The 24,786-nt window shown below is 40.3% G+C and overlaps 3 protein-coding genes across 5 annotated transcripts in view; 1 reads left to right on the top strand and 2 right to left on the bottom strand.

Annotated features, from left to right (window-relative positions):
• Positions 1-7,888: 7,888 nt before the first annotated feature.
• LOC116064919 (homeodomain-interacting protein kinase 1-like) lies at positions 7,889-13,260 on the bottom strand. 2 transcript variants are annotated; one of them, XM_031320300.2, is made up of 11 exons: positions 13,010-13,260; positions 12,439-12,659; positions 12,145-12,336; positions 11,717-11,898; positions 11,368-11,491; positions 10,657-10,779; positions 10,483-10,551; positions 9,316-9,497; positions 9,031-9,228; positions 8,469-8,629; positions 7,889-8,211 (listed from the first exon to the last, which is right to left on the bottom strand). In XM_031320300.2, exons 2-11 carry the CDS (start codon positions 12,619-12,621, stop codon positions 8,075-8,077), a joined length of 1,551 nt encoding a protein of 516 aa, XP_031176160.1. In that variant the 5' UTR covers positions 12,622-12,659; positions 13,010-13,260; the 3' UTR covers positions 7,889-8,074. The 2 variants fall into 2 exon arrangements, with proteins under 2 accessions (XP_031176160.1, XP_035846884.1); XM_035990991.1 differs by having other exon boundaries at positions 7,889-8,208.
• A 550-nt stretch (positions 13,261-13,810) lies between these two features.
• Positions 13,811-24,786, bottom strand: part of fgf11b (fibroblast growth factor 11b) — a 49,978-nt gene continuing 39,002 nt past the window's right edge. The window contains exons 4-6 of one of the 2 annotated variants that reach the window (XM_035991002.1): positions 24,042-24,240; positions 22,832-23,960; positions 13,811-13,823 (exon numbers count right to left, since the gene is read on the bottom strand). In XM_035991002.1, the coding sequence (XP_035846895.1) occupies positions 23,890-23,960; positions 24,042-24,240 (270 nt within the window). In that variant the 3' untranslated portion in view covers positions 13,811-13,823; positions 22,832-23,889. The remainder of the gene's footprint in view (positions 13,824-22,831; positions 23,961-24,041; positions 24,241-24,786) is intronic. The other variant, XM_031319990.2, reaches the window with a different exon arrangement.
• nlgn2b (neuroligin 2b) overlaps positions 14,156-24,786 on the top strand; it is a 156,845-nt gene continuing 146,214 nt past the window's right edge. The window contains exon 1 of the mRNA XM_031319988.2: positions 14,156-14,430. The gene's annotated coding sequence lies outside the window, so the exon portion shown is untranslated. The remainder of the gene's footprint in view (positions 14,431-24,786) is intronic.

Here is a 24,786-nt window from a genome sequence, read left to right as displayed (position 1 = left end):
TAATAGGGAAAACATGGGAGAAACCCCACAAGAAGGGACCCCCCCCTCTTGACTTGATAGCTGGCAGTAGGCAGCATGACTAAGAAGCCCATCTGCCCATATTAATTACGCATTACACTATATAATGATTATCATTACAAATGATTGCTTCCTGTACTGAGATAGGGAAGTGTTGAGTCTAATTTGGCTTGAAGACTGGAAGCAGAGGGAAACTGCTAGCCCAGCTTTGCTAAAACGGAATAACTAAAGCCAATGTGCATTTTGGCCTTCTTCAACATTTCCCCTGCTGGAACACACTCACTTTGTTGTGTCTGGATTTAGAGGGTACTCTCTGTCTTAAGAAAAGCACATCTGCTCCCTTGATCAACCTGAGTTAAAAAAAATGGTCCGCACGGACTACGTGTGGATCATTTTTTAACTCATGTTATGAAGAAGAGCTAACCCAGTGGAGCTCCTTTCACTAGTCATTGCTGCACATTATCTACCCAAACACCTCTTCAATTACAAGTTACTATAATACCTTAAAAGATTGTCTAAAGTCTTGGATTAGGCTTTAGGTAAATATCACTATTATGATAATGACTACAGTAAATGTGTTTTTAGGTTGGATCATGTATCTCTGCAGGAAATGTAATTTCATAGAATGATTCACGTTATTATTAAAAAGATTTCCCCCGGGAACTAATAAGATGAAGGTTCATCTGACTGTTACTGAAGTTATTACCTAGCTGAACATCTTTGCCCAAACCTTCTTTGATAGTTGCATAATTCTTTCTCTGATCAAATATTTTCCAATTAAGATTTAACCTCACCATTTGACACTTGTGTGTTGATGTCACCGTAATGACTCATTGTAATCGTTTTATGCCAGAGTGTCCCAGTTTGTAGCGACCATGATTCTTGGGAGAAGGGACAAAAGGTTACATGAGGCTATAAAAACAATCTGAACTGCCGTGCTGCCATCTGGTGGTTACTGGTAATATTGATCAAAGTAAAAACAAATTAAAAATACAGCCATTTTAGTTCTTACTCAGAGGCTGTAACTAAATATGATGGTTACTCATTCTGTTAAAAGACCAGTCAACCATGTGTGAGGACAATTTTAAGAAGATTTCTAAAATGATCTATGTAACTCTGAACCCAAGTTTGAAAAAGTATACTCATGTATTAAAAGTGCATACTTATTGTTTGAAATAATTACGAATTTAACTGGACATCATGAGACTGAATTGGAGAAAACAATGGATGTTGTTGGAAACAATTCTCCCTCAGGGCACAGTGCTCCTGAAAATAAACTCCCAGCCTCTTTGATATCCACCTTTTGCTAGTGTGTCAATGGAATGGTACTTTTCTGTGTTATTTTGAACCATTATTATCTGTGTTTTCCCAATGTTTAATCATTTGCAAATGTGATAAAATTGTGAATATTGCGAAAAGAGCAAACAAATGCTTTTCCTCTAATCTAATCAGGGAATTCTGTGTTACTGTGTCATCACCAGTCAAACAGGTTTTATATTGCACCTGCTGGTATCTAATGTGCCTCCAAAAAAATCATCAACATGCAGAATTCACACATGAGAGACAGTGGAGGATAAAACAGTTGTCTGTGTGCTGTCAATATAAACTGTAAGCTATGAGACATAATCAACAATGATCGGACAGGTAGAAGTGTTTGAATTGTATCCAAATATACATGAATTTAACAGTATTCCTTAACTTGGATTATATGTACAATGGCTTGATGGCTGCAGCTATGAAGTGCTTGAAATGATCACTTCTTAAAGTGCTCATATTATGCTCATTTTCAGGTTCATAATTGTATTTAGAGGTTGTACCAGAATAGGTTTACATGGTTTAATTTTAAAAAAAAACACCATATATTTGTTGTACTGCACATTGCTGCAGCTCCTCTTTTCACCCTGTGTGTTGAGCTCTCTGTTTTAGCTACAGAGTGAGGCATCGCACTTCTGTTCCATCTTTGTTGGGAGTCGCACATACGCAGTGGCTAGGTAAGGACTACTAGCCAGTCATAAGCAGAGTATGAGGGCGTGCCCTGACAGTAGCTAGGTAAGCACTGCTAACCAGTCAGAAGCAGAGTATGAGGGAGTGCCATGCTAGCAGCTAGGCCAGCATTATAACGTGTGTTACAAAGTGACGAGCGTTCGTCACAGAAGTAAAGGCTGGACTACAATAGAGCTGTTTGGAGCAGTTTGTGAACAGTGTTTTCTGTTGGAGATGGTAAGTCCCTTTGGGGTGGACTTTGGGCTTTTTCACTTTGTAAACCTATAATGTGCACAAAAAAGATATATAACACAATAAGGGAAAGGGAAAAAGCCAAAAAGCATAATATGAGCACTTTAAAACTTATATTTAAAAAAAGCTTTTTATTAATGTAAGCACATTATTTTATTTCCGATCTTTCTAATGTTATTGCCTTTTATTTTGTTTTTATATTTCATACTTTGGGGTATATTATTTCCATTTTATCTTGTGTTGTTGTAAATGTCTGATTTTAGTTCACTGCAGTCCTGAAATGTTTTTATTCCTGTTTCAACCATGGAAAGCACTTTGTAACTTTGTTTTTAAAAATGCTGTTTAAATATATTTATATATTATTATATTTATATGTTTATTATATACATACAGGTCATTGGCAAAAACACAGTGTCGTTTAGAACTTGACAGCCATTGTCTTTTGCTTACATAATGTGACATCTTTGTACATTTTTTTACTTTGTCTATTTTTATAGATACTCTCTCCATTTCTGTCTCTGTACTTTTAACCAATCAAATAATGACTTATAAAAGTTATTTTTCATGGCAACATGTGTTTCTGTAGTTTCTCTTAGCCTAGAAAATGCATGATGAAATACCAAATGACCTTTGTTCATTATTTTAATTGTCAGTTGTCTTGCTTTGTATTACAACAATTTTTCATTTATAGCTTCGCTTCATAGCAATTATTGATACAGAGACATCATTTTCACATTTGTTACCTTCACTTACACATGCACTTCTGGTGACTTTGGTAATCGCTTTATGATTGTTTACCATCCATCTGATGCGGTGTTATTGACATTATTAATATCAATGAAAGAGCAGTTGATTGTGTGTAGTGAGAAGACATTCAGTGCTTGGAAAAACATAATGAAATGCAACTCATGCACATAAAACCTCCAAGGTTGTGATATTCCCACGTTTGTTCAAATTTAGCATGTAGATGCCTATAACGGTAACATGCACATGCTGAGGGTAATTGGTTCCTCCAGCTATCGTGAGAACTATATTTGGTTTAATGCCTTAATCCTTATTTGCCGCATTAAGAAATATAATGCTCCGTTCAGTCTGTGCGCAGACTGCTCTTTTCTGTGTGGGTTTACTGAGAATAATCTTCTATGAATGCACGAGTCATGCTTCCATGAGATTTGAGATGTCCCAGTAAAGCACAGGGAGGATCAGAGGAGGAAAGAGGGCTGTCTGACCCTGACTGAGGTCACGTCTCAAAGGGGAACTCGTTGTGAGAGTCAGTGACAGCCCAGAGCGCACAATAATCTGCCAGATCAGATGCTGCTCAACTTCAACTTGTTCTAGAGTATGACTTGTAGTTTAATTATCCCAGTCTGTGGGACATGAGCCATTATCCATTTACCACGGTTATCACTGAGAGATTGTAATGTCTAATTGACTACTGGGTTTTGAACTAGAAGTAATTGCAGCTATTCATCCATCCATCCGTTATGTTTCGATTAAATAATCCTGGTTCTTTGAAAAGACAGAAGACTCTTCAGTAGATCAGACAGATGTTAGTCTGTTAATCTCAGACCAGATGTTTTCATATATTATGCCATGTACATGTGTTGTAAAATATGCAATTTGAGTTGTCACCGTTACCTTGTCGTGCATGGAATTACCTGACAGATGACCTATCTGGATTTTTATTACTACAATAAAGCTTTAATGTTGTGGATGATAGCTAGAAGGGAGATGCAAAGATGGGTGTAATACGGTATGGCAGTTGTGAAAGGTCATTGGCCATATTTCAGCCCACTTTTTAAAGATGATGACACAATTCCCAAGATTGTGGTCAGTGCAATTAGCTTTAATAAATAAGACTATTACATGTGATGGTGCAGAAGTCAATGTGGCTGCAGGCTTTATAGTGAGCTCCTACTGTAGCTCTCTATCAGCGAGCCTGCTCAAGTGTGTCTCTATAACAGGCAAGCTTGGTTTTATAGGGTTTTACTTTTGTTAACCAAGAGTCAAACAAGCTTACGGATGCAGTTTTGGATGTCGCTGCAAGACATTTGAAAACCCTATAAAATAAACCTCCACTGTTCCACAAGTACTGGTAGACAGTACACTACACTCACTGCACTCACTGCAATACATTAAAATATTGTCTAAAGTCTTGGATTAGGCTTTAGGTAAATATCACTATTATGCAGAGGAGGTGGGAGTTCTTCCCTGAGGTGGTAAACCGGCGTAAGTTGTATTATTAAAGAAAGCATAGATGGTAAAGAAAGTATAAAAAACAAAAATAATACTATGACTGTTAGGGATGTCCCGATCAGGTTTTTTTGCCCTCGAGTCTGAGTCTGAGTCATTTGATTTTGAGTATCTACCGATACCGAGTCCCGATCTGATACTTCTATAATATATAAAAAAAGAATAAAGAAGAGCGAAAAAACAGATCCAGGATGTTCCTTATTTTTTATTTAATTCACCTTATTTTAACATTCAACAACTCTGTTTGTTAACAGATGGCAATGTTGTTGTCATCAACTTTATAATACCTCCAGACCGCAGACATACTCGCGCTTTCCGCTTCAAGCTGCTTCCGTGTTCTACTTTGCTGGCATTTAACCAATAGCGTCTCTGCAACAAAGTGATGTCATGCCGCACGCGTTGCTGTTTCTGTGTGGAGTCAAAAGGGTCTAACTCTGTGCCACCGCATAACTATAGATGTGTTAAAAAATAATGAGAATATATATACATATATATATCCGAGTCCTGATCGGGAGGTAACGTCCGATTCCGATCGAGTCTGAAACCACGTGATCGGGCCCGATTTCCGATCACGTGATCGGATCTGGACATCCCTAATGACTGTTAAAGGTGAGTTATTATGCTTTTCTTTATTTTCTGTGATATGTAGGCTATATTTAATCTGAACTCTCCGCTTCCAACAGTTTTATCTGTTGGGAACCGTGCCTCTGTAAAACAACTTTTCATCTGTGAAAATCTGTTATTCCCTGTAGTCCTATATATATATACATATATATATATATATATATATATATATATATATATATATATATACAGTATATATATATATATACATCATATGTATACTGTATACTGTATATATATATATATATATATATATATATATATACATATGATGTTCAAGTGCTGCTCAAACGGAGACGGACGGAATTTGTGTCTGAGATGACAAAGAGTCACAGAACTTACTGACGGAGGCAACGCGAAAATGAAAATGAGCGGATCCTCCAGGTGTCACATTTCCATCACTGGCGATTGGAGCTGGAGCCGATAAATACCCGCGACTACTGCAAAGTAATTTTTCCCAGTAAAGAATGCCGATTGCAGCCTTTCCCACAAAAGACAAAAGCCAGATGTTAGTGAGTTTTTTGGTCCAGTGGGAAAGGGGCTTTTTTTTACGGGTTCTGAAAACATTTTCTCAATCAGTTTCTTGCTATGAGCGATGGGTCCTATAAACATAAAATCTTCTGCCAAAGTTAGATCAGTTGTTTGTTTTCTCACATTACTGATTTTGTATTATCCATCCATCTTCGTCCGCTTATCCGAGTCGCGGGGGTAGCAGCTCCAGCAGGGGACCCCAAACTTCCCTTTCCCGAGCCACATTAACCAGCTCCGACTGGGGGATCCCGAGGCGTTCCCAGGCCAGGTTGGAGATATAATCCCTCCACCTAGTCCTGGGTCTTCCCTGAGGCCTCCTCCCAGCTGGACGTGCCTGGAACACCTCCCTAGGGAGCATCCTAACCAGATGCCCGAACCACCTCAACTGGCTCCTTTCGACGCGAAGGAGCAGCGGCTCTACTCCGAGCTCCTCACAGATGACTGAGCTTCTCACCCTATCTCTAAGGGAGACGCCAGCCACCCTCCTGAGGAAACCCATTTCGGCCGCTTGTACCCTGGATCTTGTTCTTTCGGTCATTACCCAGCCTTCATGATCATAGGTGAGGGTAGGAACGAAAACTGACCGGTAGATTGAGAACTTTGCCTTCTGGCTCAGCTCTCTTTTCGTCACAACGGTGCGAACTGCCTCCGGAGTCCTCTGGGATAACATATCCCGGAAAGACTCCTTCTTCAGTCGGACGGCTTCCCTGACCACCGATGTCCACCACGGTGTTCGAGGGTTACCGCCCCTTGAGGCACCTAAGACCCTAAGACCACAGCTCCCCGCCGCAGCTTCAGCAATGGAAACTTTGAACATTGTCCAGTCAGGTTCAATGCCCCCAGCCTCCACAAGGATGCATGAAAAGCTCCGCCGGAGGTGTGAGTTGAAAGTCTGTCAGACAGGGGCCTCTTCCAGACGTTCCCAATTTACCTACTACCCGTTTGGGCTTACCAGGTCTGTCCAGAGCCTTCCCCAACCCCCTGACCCAACTCACCACCAGATGGTGATCGGTTGACAGCTCCGCCCCTCTCTTCACCCGAGTGTCCAAAACATACGGCCTCAGATCTGATGAAACGATTATAAAATCGATCATTGACCTTCGGCCTAGGGTGCTCTGGTACCAAGTACACTTATGAGCATCCCTATGTTCGAACATGGTGTTTGTTATAGACAATCCATGACTAGCACAGAAGTCCAACAACAGACAACCACTCTGGTTTAGATCAGGGAGGCTGTTCCTCCCAATCACGCCTCTCCATGTATCTCCATCATTGCCCATGTGCGCGTTGAAGTCCCCCCTGCAGAACTATGGAGTCCCCCCCTGGAGCCCCATACAGGACTCCATTCAAGGTCTCCAAGAAGGCCAAATACTCCGAACTCTTGTTTGGTGCATATGCACAAACAACAGTCAGAGTTTTCCCCCCCACAACCCGCAAGCGTAGGGAGGCGACCCTCTCGTCTACCAGGGTAAACTCCAACGTAGCGGCGCTCACCCGGGGGCTTGTGAGTAGAAGGAAAGATAAATGTTTATCATATAATAATTGCATTGAAAATCTTTTGCACTTATCCTCTACAGGGAGATTTGTATTGGAGGGGTGTCTGCCCTGAGCAGCAGCAAGATAAATCCCCCCATGGAGTCCAGACACTGGTGGTGACAGTGGCAAGTGACTCTGATGAGGCTGAGCTGGAGCTAATGGAGCTGAGGAATATGCAAAGACTGGCTTTGCCATTTGCAACAACTGAAATGACAGCTGACAGCAACATCAGATCAGATTTAAATAGCATGACAGCCGTGAACATAAGATTTATGCGCACATGAAAGCAGCATGAATGTACTATACGCAGAGAAAAGATCATATTTAAACAGAGGCAGCGGCATATTTTTCACTTCAGTTCCTCTTTTCCTCTTAGCTCCTGTCACCTGCTTCCTCCAGTTTGTCTGTCAGTCCTCTGTTGGATCCAGCATCACTGAGGTATTTAGGGACATGTTATTTGCATGCCTCATGGAAGATAAACAATGAGCCTGAATACTCACGGATGCGTCAGCCTTCCTGTGAACCAGCGTCTTATTCTCCACCTGCAGCTGGACCACATTCACACCGACACCTACCCCCACCGCTGAACTCAGGCCGACCGATAGCCAATATCATTAAAAACAGATCTTCACTTCATAATTAAATTAGGCAGTTTCAAATATTTTTTTAAAGGAAAATGAATACAAGAACAAGAGCAAGTAAAAAGTCTGATAATTTTTTTCACATTCATTTTATCTATATTTGACTGGAGGGAGGTGTAGTCATTGTTCTAAATCAAGTTCATTTATAGAGCACATTTAAACAACAGACGTTGACCAAAGTGCTTTATAATGAGATGAAATAAAACACATGACCTTAAGTGAACTTATCGGTGGGTTCACTCTCCTCCATCCAGACTTCCCCTCCTCCTCTTGTGTGGGAAGGGTTTTTTCTTTTTCTGAACTGGAAGCCTCTTCACTGGCCCTCCTCTTCTTCGTAGAGCTGGACCGGGCCTTGTTGTGTTGCTCAGTACTTCTAAAAAATAAAATAAAAGGTAAGGGTGTTTGAATGTTCACCATGCTAATACTGTTCCATGATAAGCTCAATACAATTTGACCATGCATCTCAATTGTTAAATTATTCCCATCAAATATCTCCCATGTCAAATCTTAATGAGCAATTCTGGGAATGGGTCAATTTTATTTTTCCATCATAAGCCATCAAAATGTTATCTTACAGAAGAAAAAACCTTAATTGATCCGAAGGCTGCGTGCTGCCATAGGTGAGCTTACGTTTCAGCTTTTTCCTTTTTGCTGGGGAGCTGATGTCTGATGTCACGGGTACATCCGCTTCATCCCTCTTCCTTTTAGGCAGACGTGACTTTTTTGGGCTGATTTGTGCATCTTTCTCTGCTGCATCCAGGCCTTTACGCCTCCTTTTCTTTGCCGGGCTTCTATGTTGATCAGAAAATAGTTTAAATCTCTTCCATCTTTAAGCAATAGTTTGACATTTTCGGAAATAGGCTTAGCTTAGTATAGACTGGAAGCAGGGCGAAACACCTAACCTGGCTGTCTCTGAACACCAGAAATCTACCTACCAGCACCTCTAAATCTCACAAATAAACATGTTGATTTTTTTTTTTTTATCCTTACACAAACCATAATGTCAAAATGACATTTTGTCAAGTTGTGGAGTTGCATGCTGTAACATCCTGGACTTCCTCGCCTCTAGCGCCATTGTTAATGCACATAAATGAGGGAGGTTTCATTCGTCTTATCTAACTCTCAGCAAGAAAGTGAATAGAAGTATTTTCCAGAACGTCAAACTATGCAGGGAGATATTTCTAACACCCACTTGTTGCCACACTCTGAGTCCTCATCACCATCCCCTTTCCTCTTCTTTGGAAGAGTGTTGTCCCCACTGATGACGGCGCTCTGGAGGGAAGGTTGCTCCTTGGCAGTGCTGTCGGAGACGTCCTTCTTCGCCACATTCTCGCCACCGCACAAGCTCAGATCCTGACAAAAGCTCAACACCTCCACGCACTTTTTCAAACTGGAAGACAACCAATCACTGAGTCAAACTCACATCTATCTATGTCAGCACAGAGATAATACACACAGCATCGAAGCACACACTTACTGGAGGCTGTTGTCCATTATACCAACAAGGTGGCTCATGGTTATAAACGGATGTTGAAGAATTTGGCTTGGTTTGATTCTTTGCCAAGCATCCACATCCAGTAGCTTTGTTAATAGGTCAACAAAGCTCACCCTGTCACATTCACAAGCACTGGCATCTTGTGCTGAGAGGTTGGCAGAAGCCTTGTGAAGGATCAGAAAAAAACAAAATGGTAAGAATATCTGAACTTGTTTTCTTGCATGTCCTCATGTTTAAAGCATAACTCTCGCCAAAATGCAACCTAGGGTCTTTTTGTGAATGAACCCGAGTCAAACTTTCATTTAAAAGCATATTTAGGATGGAAGCGTCACTTTTAAGATTTACCGTATCTTCGTTTTTCGGTCAAATGGCCTTTTGAATGGGAGTGCTAGGGGCACTTTTATGCTAGCCTCAAAATAGCTATTTTTAAAACACTAAGAAGGCTCGACACAACATGAAACTTTGCTCGAAGTATCACCAGGGTCTCTACACGTGAACTCCAGCATTGAGAACATTGTTTGTGTACACAGAGTTTACTAAAAAGAAAGATTTTGAGCAACTCACTGTAGCTGTTGTTCTTCCGGTCGCCATTTATTGAGCCAGTCAAAAATAGTCGAGGGAGGGGAGTAAAGATGGAAAGCTCCTAAAGCTTAGTTCCATATAAATGCACGGATAATTTGTTGTTTTGTCGTTAGTGAAAAACAATATTGACCTTGTAGTTGAAAAAGGAGTCTCATATAAGAATGACATTTCCTCCTATGGAGTCCGTTCATTCGCATTCTGAGATCGCCTATTTTTGACTGGGAAAATGGCGGATAGCGTGAACAACAACTGCTGACGTGAGTTGCTCTTTTTAGTAAAATCTGTGTACACAAACAATGTTCTCAATGCTTGCGTTCATGTGTAGAGCCCCTGGTCATACATAGCTATTTTGAGGCTAGCATAAAAGTGCCCCTAGCACTCCCATTCAAAAGGCCATTTGACCGAAAAACGAAAATACGGTAAATCTTAAAAGTGACGTTTCCGTCCTAAATATGCTTTTAAACGAAAGTTTGACTCGGGTACATTCACAAAAAGACCCTAGGTTGCATTTTGGCGAGAGTTACGCTTTAAATTATAAAACCATGCTTTCCAAAACAGACAGCCTACCTTCATGACATCATTCAGGCTTTTAATTGTGCATGGGGTGAAAGTATAGTGCCTCTTTTCAAGTGAAGACTAAAGAGAAGAAAGGTTTAAGTTAGCTAATATGTTGCAAATGCAGTGACAGACTTAAGCAAAGACAGGTATAAACACAGCTCAATAATGGTCAAATGATATTACCATAAATGTCCAAAAAGGGGGTTCCAAAATGTGGTAATTTGGGCGAAAGTACTGTCTCGTGTACATGCCGGCATTCAGAAGATGGTCCGGTGCCTTTCCAACAGTGAGGTAGATATGCCTCATCTGTGGGCACAATGTTGCATTATACTTCGAGGTACATTTTGTCAGGTTTCACACGAGAAATTGCTAGAGATGGCCCGATACCATTTTTTGCTTCCTGATACCGACTCTGTTTTAACAACTGTATACTACTATCCCTGTATGGATGTGATATGATTTCTATCTTTGTTGTCAGCCTGGCTCAGGTTAACCTCTTTGTGAAACATGAACAAACACAAACAATGAACACCCCAGAACTTTCTTTTATTATCCAGTTTGACAGTCAGTTGTAACGGAAAAAGAACATAAATAAACTACTTTAACGTAGATTTTCTTTAGGGCTTTATTACGTGGTACCGGAACGGTGCATTAACTCCAGTACTTCCCGATATCGGTATCGGCTCATCTCTAGAAATCGCTCCAAAGGTAAGCATACTGATCTTTGGTGATCAGGCAATATTTGTGCATTTACACTACTACTTTATAGATTCAGGGTCTCTTGCTTGAAATGTTTGTCTCATTAAAATATTGTATCCTTTTCATAAGAAAATGCTAAACAATTAGTGAAAATGCAGCAAAATATGGCTTATCTCCTGCTATAGTCACCATTACCATATCATAGCTATCACAGCCAGGGAAGAGTACAGTGCCCATAAGCATTTCGGCCGCAATGCAGCCCAGAGACCATACATCTATGGCCTCATTGAAGGGAGCTCCCAGCAGGATCTCTGGAGATCTTTAGACAAGCAAGAGAAACACAAACACATTATTGTGTTCAGTGAGACTGACTAATTAAGTAAACTCCTGCTCAATATCTATACCTAACAGCCAGTTTCTTAAATGTACAATGGTATGGTCAGATGTGAGCCTGACTAAAAACTTGAGATGCCAGAGTGCAGGTTTTTATTTCTTTGATATCCTGTCTGGCACAGCTGTCCCATACATGCTGTCAATTACTTACCTGTACCACCGGGTCTGAAGAGTGGCACCCGTCCATTTTTCTGGATGGTTGAGGGCTAAGCCAAAGTCAATGACCTTAACTTGCAATGGCTGCCGTAAATGGTCCACCATCATAATGTTATCAGGCTTCAGATCTGAATGAGCGATGCCTGTGCTCTTCAGAAAGTCCAAAGCGGTAGCCAGCTAAAATCATGAACAACAGTAAAAAATCAATTACTGCAGATTGGGGACTGCTTGTTTTAGAGACATTATCTGACTTAGAGACTCAGTTATTTTGGACTTGCTATTTTAATATCCTGATCAACACTTGCAATGTAAGAAGAAAGATGCATTTTGATGGAAGTTGCAGCTAGGATTTTGACAAAACAAGAACACTTTTCTGTTTTAGACCCTACAATGCAATTTGTGTTACTACAAAAAAAAAAAAACCTGCTGCACAATAGGGCGGACATCGGTCAACTCAAGAGACTTGGAAGGGCTCCTCTGCAGGAATTCTGTCAGGCTAATGTCCAGTTTTTCGAACTCGAGATAATAACGCCCCTCAAAGGTGAAGGAGTTGTGCCATATGACAATGTTGAATTGGTCTGAGCCAAGCTCTTTTAGAATATGAAGGATCGCCGCCTGGGGAATGTACGAGATGTTAGAGAGAGATTTGATGTAAATGCAATGTGATTTTGAATTATTATAAAAGGAAAATGTTGATGAACATAATTTGTGTTGTACCTCTTCTTTTGCCTCCTCAATGAGTGCCTTGTCTTTGTGGATTTTTAAAGCCACCATTTCATTGGTAGCTTCCTTCCTGCACTGGGTGACCGCTCCAAAGGAGCCACAACCCAGGAGTTCCTGCACCTCGTACTGGGAGGAAGAGGAGGAGATCAGGTCTCCTACAAAGACCTGAAAGTCCATGGTGCCAGATGAAATCTGTTGTTGATTTATTATTACACCTGAGCAGAGTAGAACATGGAGAATTTGTTTTTTTCATGTTCCCACCCACGCTCATCAATAAGTACACAAACAATATGTATATTATTTGTATATTATGAGTATCTTATTTTCAGCAGATATAAAATACAGATGGACACTTTCACAGAAATGTATAAGGAGAAAAATGTAACTGGTGACAGATTCAACTAATTTCTCAAAGTATCTGCTCATACTGATATACTGTATCTGTATTATGTATTATGTCTGTTATTTCTAAAATAAATCTGCTAATGTGAACTACATTAGTTGTGAACCAAGTGGAATCAAACATTAAGTGGCCTTTTGTAAAAAACAAACAAAAACAACTTACCAGATGTCCAAAGATCACTTGATGTTAGTGATGTTTGGAATTGAATTTCAGTGTAAAATAACTGTCACAAGCTGAAAAAAGTTCAGGGTCGTCTTCAAGTTAAGCCAAAAAAGGTTCAGATTTGTCTTCAAGTTAACAAGCATTAAAATGTTCAGGCTTGTCTTCAAGTTGAAGGATGAAATGACTGAAATGGGAAGTTAAGTTTGACTATATGATCATCATTCTATTCCATCATTGTTATCATGGTTCTATTCCATAATTATATCATCATTGTGGAACATATCACAGCCAAAACCTTCCACAGCAGATGTAATACACATTCTAAATGGCCCCAAGTTGATTTCCTGTTGCAGTGTATGTGAATGACAAGAAGTTAACCATGGGGCCAGGCTATTGCCTAGCAATGGAATTCCATTGAAAATGTCTATATTTGGGTTTAATAAATAAATACATAAATAAATAACATACACATGTACACTCAGTTACCAGATTATTAAGCACACCTCGCTGAACTAATGCAGTCTAAACCAACAGTCCTGTAGATTCTACCTTCATGAAGGTCCATACAGTTTTTGTTGAAACTTAGGGACTTAGATCTCAGTACTCAGCAATGCCACTGTGTAAACATACTCTGTAAAGTCCTGCATTCAAAATCCTATTAAAGTAAAAGTATATAAGTAGGCTCCTACTGGCATCAAAATATACTTAAAGTACCAAAAGTAAAAGTAGGCCTAATCATTATGCAGAATGGACATTTTTTAGAATAATATGTTATATTATTGGATTTCAACTGTTCAGCTATTATTTTTTTCAACTAACCTGACTTGATTTCTTAATGCTAATATTGTGCTATTATATAGGTAAAATGTAAAGCAATTTCCTCATTATTATATTATATTATATTTTTGAAAGCAAACATGGCAATAAGCACACAACACATTTCTTGCACAAAAATAACTTAAAAGAATATGGCACAACGTTGAAATTGAACTCCCAATCCACCCAGAGCCTGAATTCAATGCATTGCAATAACAGGGCAGTTCAAACAAGTTTCGGGTCTTTCCCCTCCATTGATGGGGAAAGATGTATATAGGCCGATGTTTAAGAGGCTTTAGAAGTGAGAGAAGTTTTGTAAGACAACAATAGCCTACGACTGAGGAGAATGGTGAAAACACACATTTTGAGGACAACTAGAGAGGTGCTGTCAGTAAATGTAAAGGGCCTCACACAGTGACACGATTTCGGAGTTGCTACCAGGCTGCTACTAGCTTAATTTAGCTAGGCCTGCAATTGACAGTGACCCTAAGGAAGGAATGCACTTGGGAAGCCAGCTGGCTACTACATCCTCGTGAGCTCTTATTAGGGATGTTTCTGCTTCTGCACAGAAGAATGCAAAGAACAAGGACAAACACCGGTTTAAGGTAAGACAGCTTACTCTGCTGCTGGATGCTATACTGTTTAAATATGGCTGGTTTGATTAGCAGTGCAACAGTTGTAGGACCAATGCTTTGCCAAATTCTTACAGTTTACACACAGTATACTGTATGTGTATGACATGTAGGTGACAGTACGTGTAGTTAAGGTTTGGTGGGTTTGGAAGGGAAATGCAGTATTTTCTCACAATTTATCTTAGAAACTCTCCTGACTGTTTCGTGACGGATTTATTGATGTGCTTTGAGCAAATGTCGCTGCACCCTTTCATGCTCCTCTGCATCATTGTGTTGATGTTTGCATATACAATGCAGTCATTTAATATCACTGCATTTGTTTTTGGATTAGGCATGTCAATATAATATATATTTTTTTTTTTTAGGAAACAGTATGCATCTTATACCAGTGCTGAGTGTTGCAGGGCCACACTGTGTGTGGGTACACAGGCCTCTGTGGGCTTATAGCAAACTTTGAGATGAATTAAGCTTTAGAAAAGCTGATGTTTGTGTGATTCTGCTGTAGTTGTGTATGAAAGCCATTCTCAGGTTTACAAAACTGAATGACTCCCAGTTCTTGCTTTTATTTAGTTAAGCACTTATTTATGTTTTTAAAGTAGAAACTGTATTTACCCGGTGAGGCCTCATACTGATTCGGCTTTTATTGTATTATTATCAGTGGTACAGCTTCATGAGATTACATACAATCTTTAAAACATTGTTGTAGTGTCACTGAGGGCTATTTTGAATTAGACTGATTATCAAATACACTATCTGTTGAAAAGAGCTGTGCGAAGATCATAGTCTGTTCACTGAAAGATTTAGTTTATCATTTTAGTAAATGTGATTTAAGGCAGGCAAGTCAGCCTCTTGCTCAGTGTTTTTTAATTACATTTGTAATATTTCCTATGACGTGCTTTGAATAACACAATTTACTAAGATCTCAATGTAACTGAATAATAAGGTGTAACTGAGGCACTACACTCTAGTTAAATTTAGCTGGAGATATACAACCTTCTCTTTCAAACCACTCCTCTAAATTGCCACGCAATTGCTACCTCGCATAGCTTCTGCAGCCAAAACTCCCTGAGACAAGCACTGCTAAACTTACTATTTAACCTTCTTTAATGGTCCCATGGCATGAACATTTCACTTTATGAGGTTTTTTAACATTAATATGAGTTCCCCCAGCCTGCCTATGGTCCCCCAGTGGCAAAAAATGGCGATAGGTGTAAACCGAGCCCTGGGTATCCTGCTCTGCCTTTGAGAAAATGAAAGCTCAGATGGGCCAATCTGGAATCTGCTCCTTATGACATCATAAGGGGAAAGGTTGCCTCCCCTGTCTCTGCTTTGCCCGCCCAGAGAATTTGGCCCGCCCATGAGAAAGAGAGAGACATCATGGCTTGCAAACAAGCAAAGTGGCAGTTGGTCAAGGCCACACCCCCACCCTCCACCTTGCTCCCCCCTCTCTCCTCCTCAATAGCATTTAAAGCTACAGACACAGAAATGGCACATACTAAGGAAAGCTCATTGTGGGACTGGCTCTAGTGGCTGTAATTCTGCACCAAGGCTGAATTTCGGGAAAGAGACTTCAGATACAGTATTAGGGGACCACTAAGGCCTATATAAAAGCATCCAAAAAGCAGCATGTCATAGGACCTTTAAAACTGCTCACATAGATAGGCACAGTATTTGTCCCTGATTTCTTAGAGTACAATTCCACACGTCCTTTAAAGATGGAGTTAGAAAAGAGAGAATCGGGGCAGGTCAGCTGGTTCAGCCTGCCGCGCCGGGACTTAAGGAGCCGCCAACCTTCACCATCTCTCAGCTCAGCTGGGACGTGCAGTCACTTATTTTAAAAACACTGACATACTTTCTAGTAGCAATCATAGCTTTAACATAGGTGTAATGACCTCCAAATATATTTCTCTATTTTAATTTTTGTTTTTGTGATGTCATATGGGTTAGAGTACTATTCATTTATTAAAAAGCATACAGCTCATTAGGTGACCACAAAAACAATGTGCCTGATCAAAGAGGAAAGTAATACATCACATTTTAGAGGGACCTTAAAGAAAATGGAAAAAAGAAGACAAAGCATCAAAGGGCACCCCTTACAATCATACAAATATATGTTATTTTATTGAATAATATTCCAGAATAAGACATCTCATTTCAATTCATGTAGGAGTTATTGTAGAAATGTACACAGGTCTGATGGCAAACATGGAGAGAGGGTGCATCAAGGGCTTGTGTCCGTAGATACTGAGAGGGAGTCATCCCTAATGAGCCAAAGAATGAGCCAAAGAACAGTGATGAATGCATGCTTTGCAAAAAAAGATTCCCAAGTCAGTCTAGACAATTAGAAGTTATTATTGCAGACCACTGATCGCCTTTGTAGCCTGCAAATCCTGATTTTAGTTAGCCTGTTGAATTTGTTTCCCTTCCTTGAGTGCAGGCTGATAGTTCTCATTGCATATTGCTGGTCTTCATTCCTGTTTACTGCTTTCTGAAGTGGTTAAAAAAGCCAGTGCGTACGTACCACTTTGGCTCTTATTGTGAGGAGTCCAACATGTGTCTGAATCCCTTGTGACTCGGGAGGTGCCTGAGGATTCAGGCCTTCTCTCTGTGGCTAATCAGTGCCAAGGCCCATTGTTATTTATGGCTTTTTTTGTTCGTTTTAATTTTTTTTTCGGAAGACAAGAAGATTGGAGTAAAACCTAGAGTCCATAAGAGTAGGAGAGAGAGGTGGTGGGAACATCCTGGAAGACTTGCGTGACCGTAACTCTGAGACCACCTAGCTCATTGCTGTGCATGACAGGACACATGTTGGCTTTAGGAGTTGTTGTCTTGCTGTTTTCACTTGAATACATTGCATCTTTCATAAACGCACAACTCAGTCGCACAGTGGGATTCAGTCCGGGTTAAGTTCACTCAGAGGACATGTCAGTGTGGATACAACAGTGCCGACCAAAGACAAAAACACACCAAATAGGGAGGAACATTTGGAGAGCAACAACAATTCTTTCTCCTTCTGTGGAGTTTGCATTAGAATGGAAACATGGCAAGGTAGAACAACTGAAAGACGATAAGAAAATCATCAACACCGATTACTTACGTACATTTCTGAAAAGAATAGACCTAACATAGTACATCAGATATACACTACTTGTATTATTGACACAACATACATGTAAACTGGCAGCATTCCGTACATTTAGGCCATCCGGACAGGTTTAGTTGTCTGGAAGCATTCTGCTACAAGGGGAACATTTTACATCCTTCACATTTTTAGCATTCCTCAAAGAGGCCACTCACTTAAACAGGATGGATATGATGCCGCAGCAGCATTAAAACTCAAGTACAAAATAAATGGCTTCTAGGTTGTACCCTTAAATATGAATCCTTATTTAATTAGATATATTCAAACATGGTGTTGCAGCCAAGGCTCAACCTTGTTGCAGTATCATGTAGTTAATAGTTAATACTTAGGAACAGTGAGCATGGCAGACATCCATTTTATACTCTAAATTTACGGGCTGATTCATCTTTTAATTTTTTTGATGGGGTTTGGGTAATTCAAACAGTTCCAAAAAATTAGATCCATAGGTTCTAACCCCACTTGGGTTTTCCAAGAAAAGAAACGGTATTTAATATTGCTAAGCAGAGTTTTGTTTATCAAATTTAGTATCATGTATTTACTGGGTAAAATGATTGTGTACGGAATACTGTCGCGTACCATCAGTAACTACCAGTGACGTTTTAGTTTTAATGAATAATGATTCAATAGGAGAGCACCAATCAAGTGTACGGAGCTGTTGCATTTGGAAGTGTTGCACATAAAGAATAACAAGGCATCATAACCACATTAGGAAGACATTGCGTGCATTATCAACACATTACAGCATGATGTAAACAACCGAACCTCCTTAAAAATTGTAGGAAATCAAACAGTAAAGCAGTACAGTTAAATTCTCTGTGAAAACGTGAGCATCATATCTGTAGTAAAGCAGCTTTGAGTGCGATTGGATTGATGTGCAGAAATTATGCCTAGAAACCATAGCGTGTTTCTTCTTCTTCTGTGTCCTTCATAAACAGTGTCCTTTTAGCAACCAACTGCTTCCATTAGAGGGAGCCAGTTATACACAGAATTTCCCTATACATTGACAAATTGCATGGTACACATTTCAGTATACATTGGTTAGAACATGTTGGCAGCAGCATTTGGGACAATGTACTGACACCGACTGCAAATAACTGCAATCATAAGATACATATATGTATGAGAATATATCATTGGAATTAACTGTGATTTTGGACAGTGATGAGGTTCTGTTTTTCACAAGGGTCTGCTTTTAAGTTGACTCATTCTGAGGATTTTTTGGTAATTCACAAAAGGACCAAATGAAATGTTTACATTTTTGCCACTTTGGTTAAAAAAAAAAAATCAAATCCTACACACAGACTTTGTGAAATTGTTAAATCAAAAGATACATAGCTCGGAATAGTCTCATGTTGTACACATGGATTCATGCTAACGTAACATGGTATTGTTATACTGCATTCAGTGTAATCAAAAAGCCTTGTTGGTTCTTTGTAATACACTTTAAATTAAATGTTACCAAGGGTTGTTCCAAAAAGTGTCCCTAGACGTTTGTAGCTGTTGTAAAGTGCAATGAAAGCTTTAAATCTCTACTGCACTGATCAAACATTGGTGATGACTAAGCTGCAGTTTAATATTCATTATTGCCTGTTATTCACACTAACTCATAAAGTGTGTGTGGTGGGGTGCCCTGTTTGTTTGTTATAATCTCTTAAGACCCTCCTAAGACAGCGAGTTCACTTTAAAATGCTTCAAGCGATGCCCACTGCTTGTAAGGTGCAATGTTCCTCCAGTTCTCCAATAACTTAGTCTTTTAGTAAGCCAAGTTTAGGGACCTGGTTTATGTTATGCACCTGTACTACCTTTAGCAGATATGTGTTTCAAAGTATACTGTAGTATGGCTGCTGCTGCTCACACTGTTGCCAACAAGAGGGAACTGTTTGTCAGGCCCAGTGTAGAGGCCCTGAGGAAAAACTGCATTTGTTGTCGTCCAACTGGGTTCTTTGTTGAGTTTACAGGTAGAAATCAAACAACAGACCTCTGAGTTCATTATGAGCAAATGGATTTTGCTGTCTCTGGCAGACCTTGGGGGAATTTTTTGCACCAATTGCAGGGTGGCTGTTCTCTCGTTTGTGTTTTATTGAGTCTATCGATCATTGTTTCAATCTCATGCCCTTTCTTTTTCTCCTTGCCTCTCTGTCTGGTCTTACCTTACTCTTAATCATAGATGCACACGCACAGACACACACACAGACTTGATAAACACACTGTAAGTATAGCTACACCTACACAGGCAATATAGTGTTGAAAAGAAAGTCAATGAGCTGTAGATGTAGGCAGTGGTTAAGGAAAGATGTGTAGGAAAAGGGATTACGACTTTAAACGTCATGCGTGGGCACACAAACTATATCGGTATTTTTTATTTTCCTTGTTACCACCTCGTTGTTAGCCTTTCAAGATACATTTATTCACATAACAATATCTGACTTAAAACTACAATATCAAATATCCTCTTAATACCTCTGCTACTCTATGGCTTGCTTTTTCTATCAACCTTGTGGCCATTTTCTCCTATAACTTTTACATTCAAGAGCAGAACTAGTTTCACTAAACAGCTCCACGACCAAAATCCTACTTTCTGTTGCCTTCATTGCACTTACATGTCTCTGAACCTCTTGACACCCTTTACTTCGCATTCAGTGTAAAAACGTACTGTTCTGTCTTACATTCTACTACGTTCTAATACTTCACATTCAACATCGGACTACTTAACATTCTCTGTTCCTGTCTGTCTACTTGCAGTATCACGGTCGGACAACTTGCTGTGGCATTCTTTAGTATGTCGATATTAGGGACTGGTTGCTTTTTGGGAAAGAAATCTATGGAGGATTTGGATCTCTTTGATGTTTAACACCATAAGGTGACAAAGGGACATTTCAATCATGCTTAGAAGGTTAATTCTACCAGTTTACTTACTTTCTATCTGCTTTGATGCACCGTAAAGTAGAGTTGCAACAATTAGTCGATAAGTCAATAGATAGAATATTAATCGCCAACAATTTTGATAATCGATTAATTGTTTTTGTCATTTTTCAAGCACAAATGCACCACGAAATTGCCAGTTGCAGCTTCAGGAATGTGATGATTTGACATCGTAAACTTGATATTTATGGGCTTTTGACTCCCAGGCGGACAAAATAAAACATTTGAAGATGTCCATCTGTGATGTGAGAAACTATAACAGGCATTTGTCACCATTTTCTGACAAAATAATCAAAAGAACTATCAGCAGATTAATTGATAGTGAAATTATGAGTTGCAGCCCTACTGTAAGAGAAAGACAATTCCAATATTTCCATTTTGGCATGCAAGACTCCCTTGCTGTCACTCAGTCACTGCTTTGAACCTCCCGATGCTTTCCTTTTTATAGAACGGGTTTAGAACTTTGAAATGTGAACTGGCATTTAAAAGCTGCCAGATGGAATACACGAATATTGAAAACTGTATGAACACTGACAGCTAAGATAAGCCTATAGCATTGGACACTGCCTGCTGTGCACACACTTTGACATCATACAGTAGTTAGTAATGCACAGCGAGAAACCATTCTAGGCTGTACCAAATTCACCAGGGAGAGGGAACATTGGCTTTTCAAAAATAGAGATTTGTAGGTCTGCAATGCAAAATCTGCTACAAGGACAAAATATCGAAATTTGAACGGAATGAATTTCCCCGTGGAAAAGCCCAGAAAATTAAAGACTTATTGAAAAATATGCAAAGCTCTCCAACTAATTTCCTCCATAGACCTCCTGTCATAAATAGCGCACAGTGCCTTACATGCCTCCTTTGTCTTACATTCATTATCATATCCACATGCCAAGACCCTGCCAAGAATCTTGCTTACTTTACCGCAGAAATTCCTTATCAACATTTCTCAAGAATACACCTGCTAATCCTTCACTCTTTCTAAATAACTGCCTCCATGCGCTGACCTCTTTACAATTCAACACACTATTTCAGACTTGCTCTCACCCTCAATTCAGCACATTCTTAAAGCCTCCGTTTCACATTCTGTACCCCCGCTTCACATTATGTTACCATTAAAATTAGACACCATCCCAATGCTTTGAACCTCCTTGAGATTATCTGTGATTGTTAGCGACCATATAATGAGCATTTTTTACAGTTTGCCTTCCACGTCTCCCAACGTTACTCTTCCTGACTTACTGCTGTCTGTGTTTGTTGGTGGTATCCATGCAAATTCCCTTTAACTGAACATTGTCGTGACATTTTTCCCCCATCAGTGGGTTACCAGAGCAGACAGCACCCTACAGCAGTCAGCATTGACGTGACAACAACCTACACCCTGACAGCTTCCATTTAGAAGCCTCAACTGCTATCAAGTCATTGCGTGCTTTTCTAAAACTGTATCTGATTGAGAGACCCAGTGCAAACCAAAACATTAGTTGATTGCTTCCAAATAAAATATTCAATCAATCAAGTACCTTCTGTAGGTTTGGTTTCCATGAGGTTGCCCAGATATCCTCCTCCCTGCTGTTTTAAAATGTATACGACTTGTACAGAAGTCAATGAAAATGTTACAAAACAAGGATGTTCCCCCAAGTATCACCTATTCACAGACACAGACACATCAAAGACACAATGTCGTGCCCTGTCTGAAGGACATGGTTGAGTTTACCCAAAGTATCTCTATCTATCCTCTGTACTGGTACTCATTCTCACACACAGTGCATCCATACTGTAGAAGACATCCACACACTGGGGTTAAAACACAATCACACCGAGACATTCACTCAGACACACTACATTTTTGAGGGCTATTCTTTCCAAGGTGATTTGATAAAGCTAGTGAGTGGATAAGCTGCCAGACATTGTCAGAATAACAAGTGCTCCAGCTCAGAGGCTCCACCGGCTTTGATTTTTCGGCTTCAAACCTGGCTTTATGCTGACAGCAGATGCTGAGTGAAGTAGACACTATGGTTTCTTTTTTCAGGTGACTGAGTTCAGATCCACCATGGATTTAAAACATGACCCCTTTGTAGCCTTAAACGAGCTAGTGCAATAATAATACATGGTCACCTGGTAGAGAAGGGAGGCTGGAAAGAGGCTCACTCTCACTCATTCACAAACACACACTTGGTTTCTTTTTTTCTTCACTGAGAATGATCTTCTGGCATATTTGTACAACTCAGGTGTCAACTTATTATGGTTACATTATGGTTAATGTTCTATTTTATGGCTCGCCTTTCCCAGGAAGAAACACACACTTACTGACACTTATTCAAGCAGTGCCTCTCTTGTGAGCTTTATACATTTTCTATCATACACGTCTCCTGGAATTCTGAAATCCTGATCTTGTCAGTATCACCATTCTTTTTTTAACATCATCACCGCTTTGCAATCGTTTTGATCCTATATTTTGAGCATTGCTTTCATCTTAATCATCATCTACAGCCTGAGTTTTTATCTTATCCCCGTTTCTATCTGGACTGTCATGAATTCCCATTTTTTCATCACAGGATTGGTTGAAATATTCAAACAAGAAAAACAAAAAAATAGTTTTAATGCCATACATTATTTTGTCCACACAGCCTCATCTCGCTCAGCCGACCTGACCCGATCCAGGATCCCTGCGGATATCTTTCCTCTCTGAGCTGTTTCATTCCACTTTGAGCTTTTGTTGCCCTCTGTGATTAGCTTAGCTGGTCGGCAGATGGTGGGTCGGAAAGCTGGCTGAGCCACGCTGTCACCAACTTTAGGGCTCAAGAGGGGGCCCAAGGGTGGGCATTGTGATGCCGAGTCAGCGCTGGAATTGCGTGAGTGGTGAATATACTGTACAATAGAGCAGGCGGTTGGTAGGCATGTGAGAAAAAGATGAAATTGTCAGTGGGACAAAGAAGCTTGAGCACGATAGAGAAATGAAGGAGACTGTGCATTAGGAAGTCACAGGAGGAGCAGAGAAAGAGACAAACGGTGGGAGGGGGAGGGGGGGGTGTAGTAGTAGTTCTGGCTCTGGCCCTGGGCTCCCTTTCTGCGGGGACAGGTGAGGGGGGGGGGGACTCTTCTCTCAGGCCTTCTTGGCTACTGGATGGAGTGCTGACCCTTTATCTCCAGCATCATGTAGTGCACTTCTGGAATATGGTGGCCGGTGAGGGCCATTCCCACAGCCGCCCTCAGTGCATAATGGGCGACTGTGTTCCCAGTGTCACTGCTGCCCCTTTGTCCCACCCTCAGTCTCCTGTGCTATGATGCATCAGCCTTGGGAGCTTCTTTCCGTCCATTCTTCAGGGACGGTGAATCTGACGTCTTCGCTGTCTTCCGAGGAGGACTCACCGGTTCAGCGGCGAGCTCATGTAGCGACGGCTCCTTATACATCGCAACTGTGTGACAAAGATAGAAGCTGTTGGTTAATAATAAAGGAGTTGATTAATAACTGCGGAACTGGCTTGAATCGTGATAAAGTGACACAAAGGACACAAACCCTCTATAACTTTAGGCAGGAAGTGTGCAGCTCCTTTGGTCTTCTTTACCCGGTTGCCCTTCATGACCTGGCCATCACGGTTGATACCGATATACCAGGAGCGGCCAGACTGGGTCTGGCGATAGAGCATGGAGGAGTATGTAACGTAGTAGTTCTCAAACACACTCTCCTTGAACTTACACTCCGGAGTGAAGTGCTCCTGCAAAGTAATATGGAAAGGTGAGAGGTGCATTAATATTGGCAAATAATGAAAGAGAAGAAAGATAATGTGCAAATGTCATGAGAAAACTAACATTTTTATGAGTCTTTGAACATGAACTCCAGTGCATGTAAGCACACACTTGGAAGAAAAAAAACATAGATACAAGAAGTGAATTACATTAATTAGGTACTGTTTCCTGAGGGAAAGGATGGATAGAATTATATCTGGACTTGTGTTTCTTTCTTCTAAAGCATGAACATCCTGGTCCTTTGGGAACAGCAAGACAAGGATGCTATATAGAAATGTGTAGAAGTAAACATCTTTGCTAAACATAACACATTCCACAAGGAAAAGAGGAGAGTACACGAAAAGCACTGAAGCCTACCCCAATACAATAACCAATTTAAATTATTCACATACAGTACATTACATACTGTACATATAAATGACTAATTCTGACACTGAACTGCAGTGACTGCTTCAGAGGCATCCCAAGTTCAGAAAACAAACTTGCCTAGCAAGCAAGATTGTAGATAATGGGTT

Source organism: Sander lucioperca, chromosome 13, assembly GCF_008315115.2.
Source record: "Sander lucioperca isolate FBNREF2018 chromosome 13, SLUC_FBN_1.2, whole genome shotgun sequence".
Classification (NCBI taxonomy): Eukaryota; Metazoa; Chordata; class Actinopteri; order Perciformes; family Percidae; genus Sander; species Sander lucioperca.
Note: the sequence above shows the minus strand (reverse complement) of the source record. Positions and strands in the feature narration are given on the sequence as shown.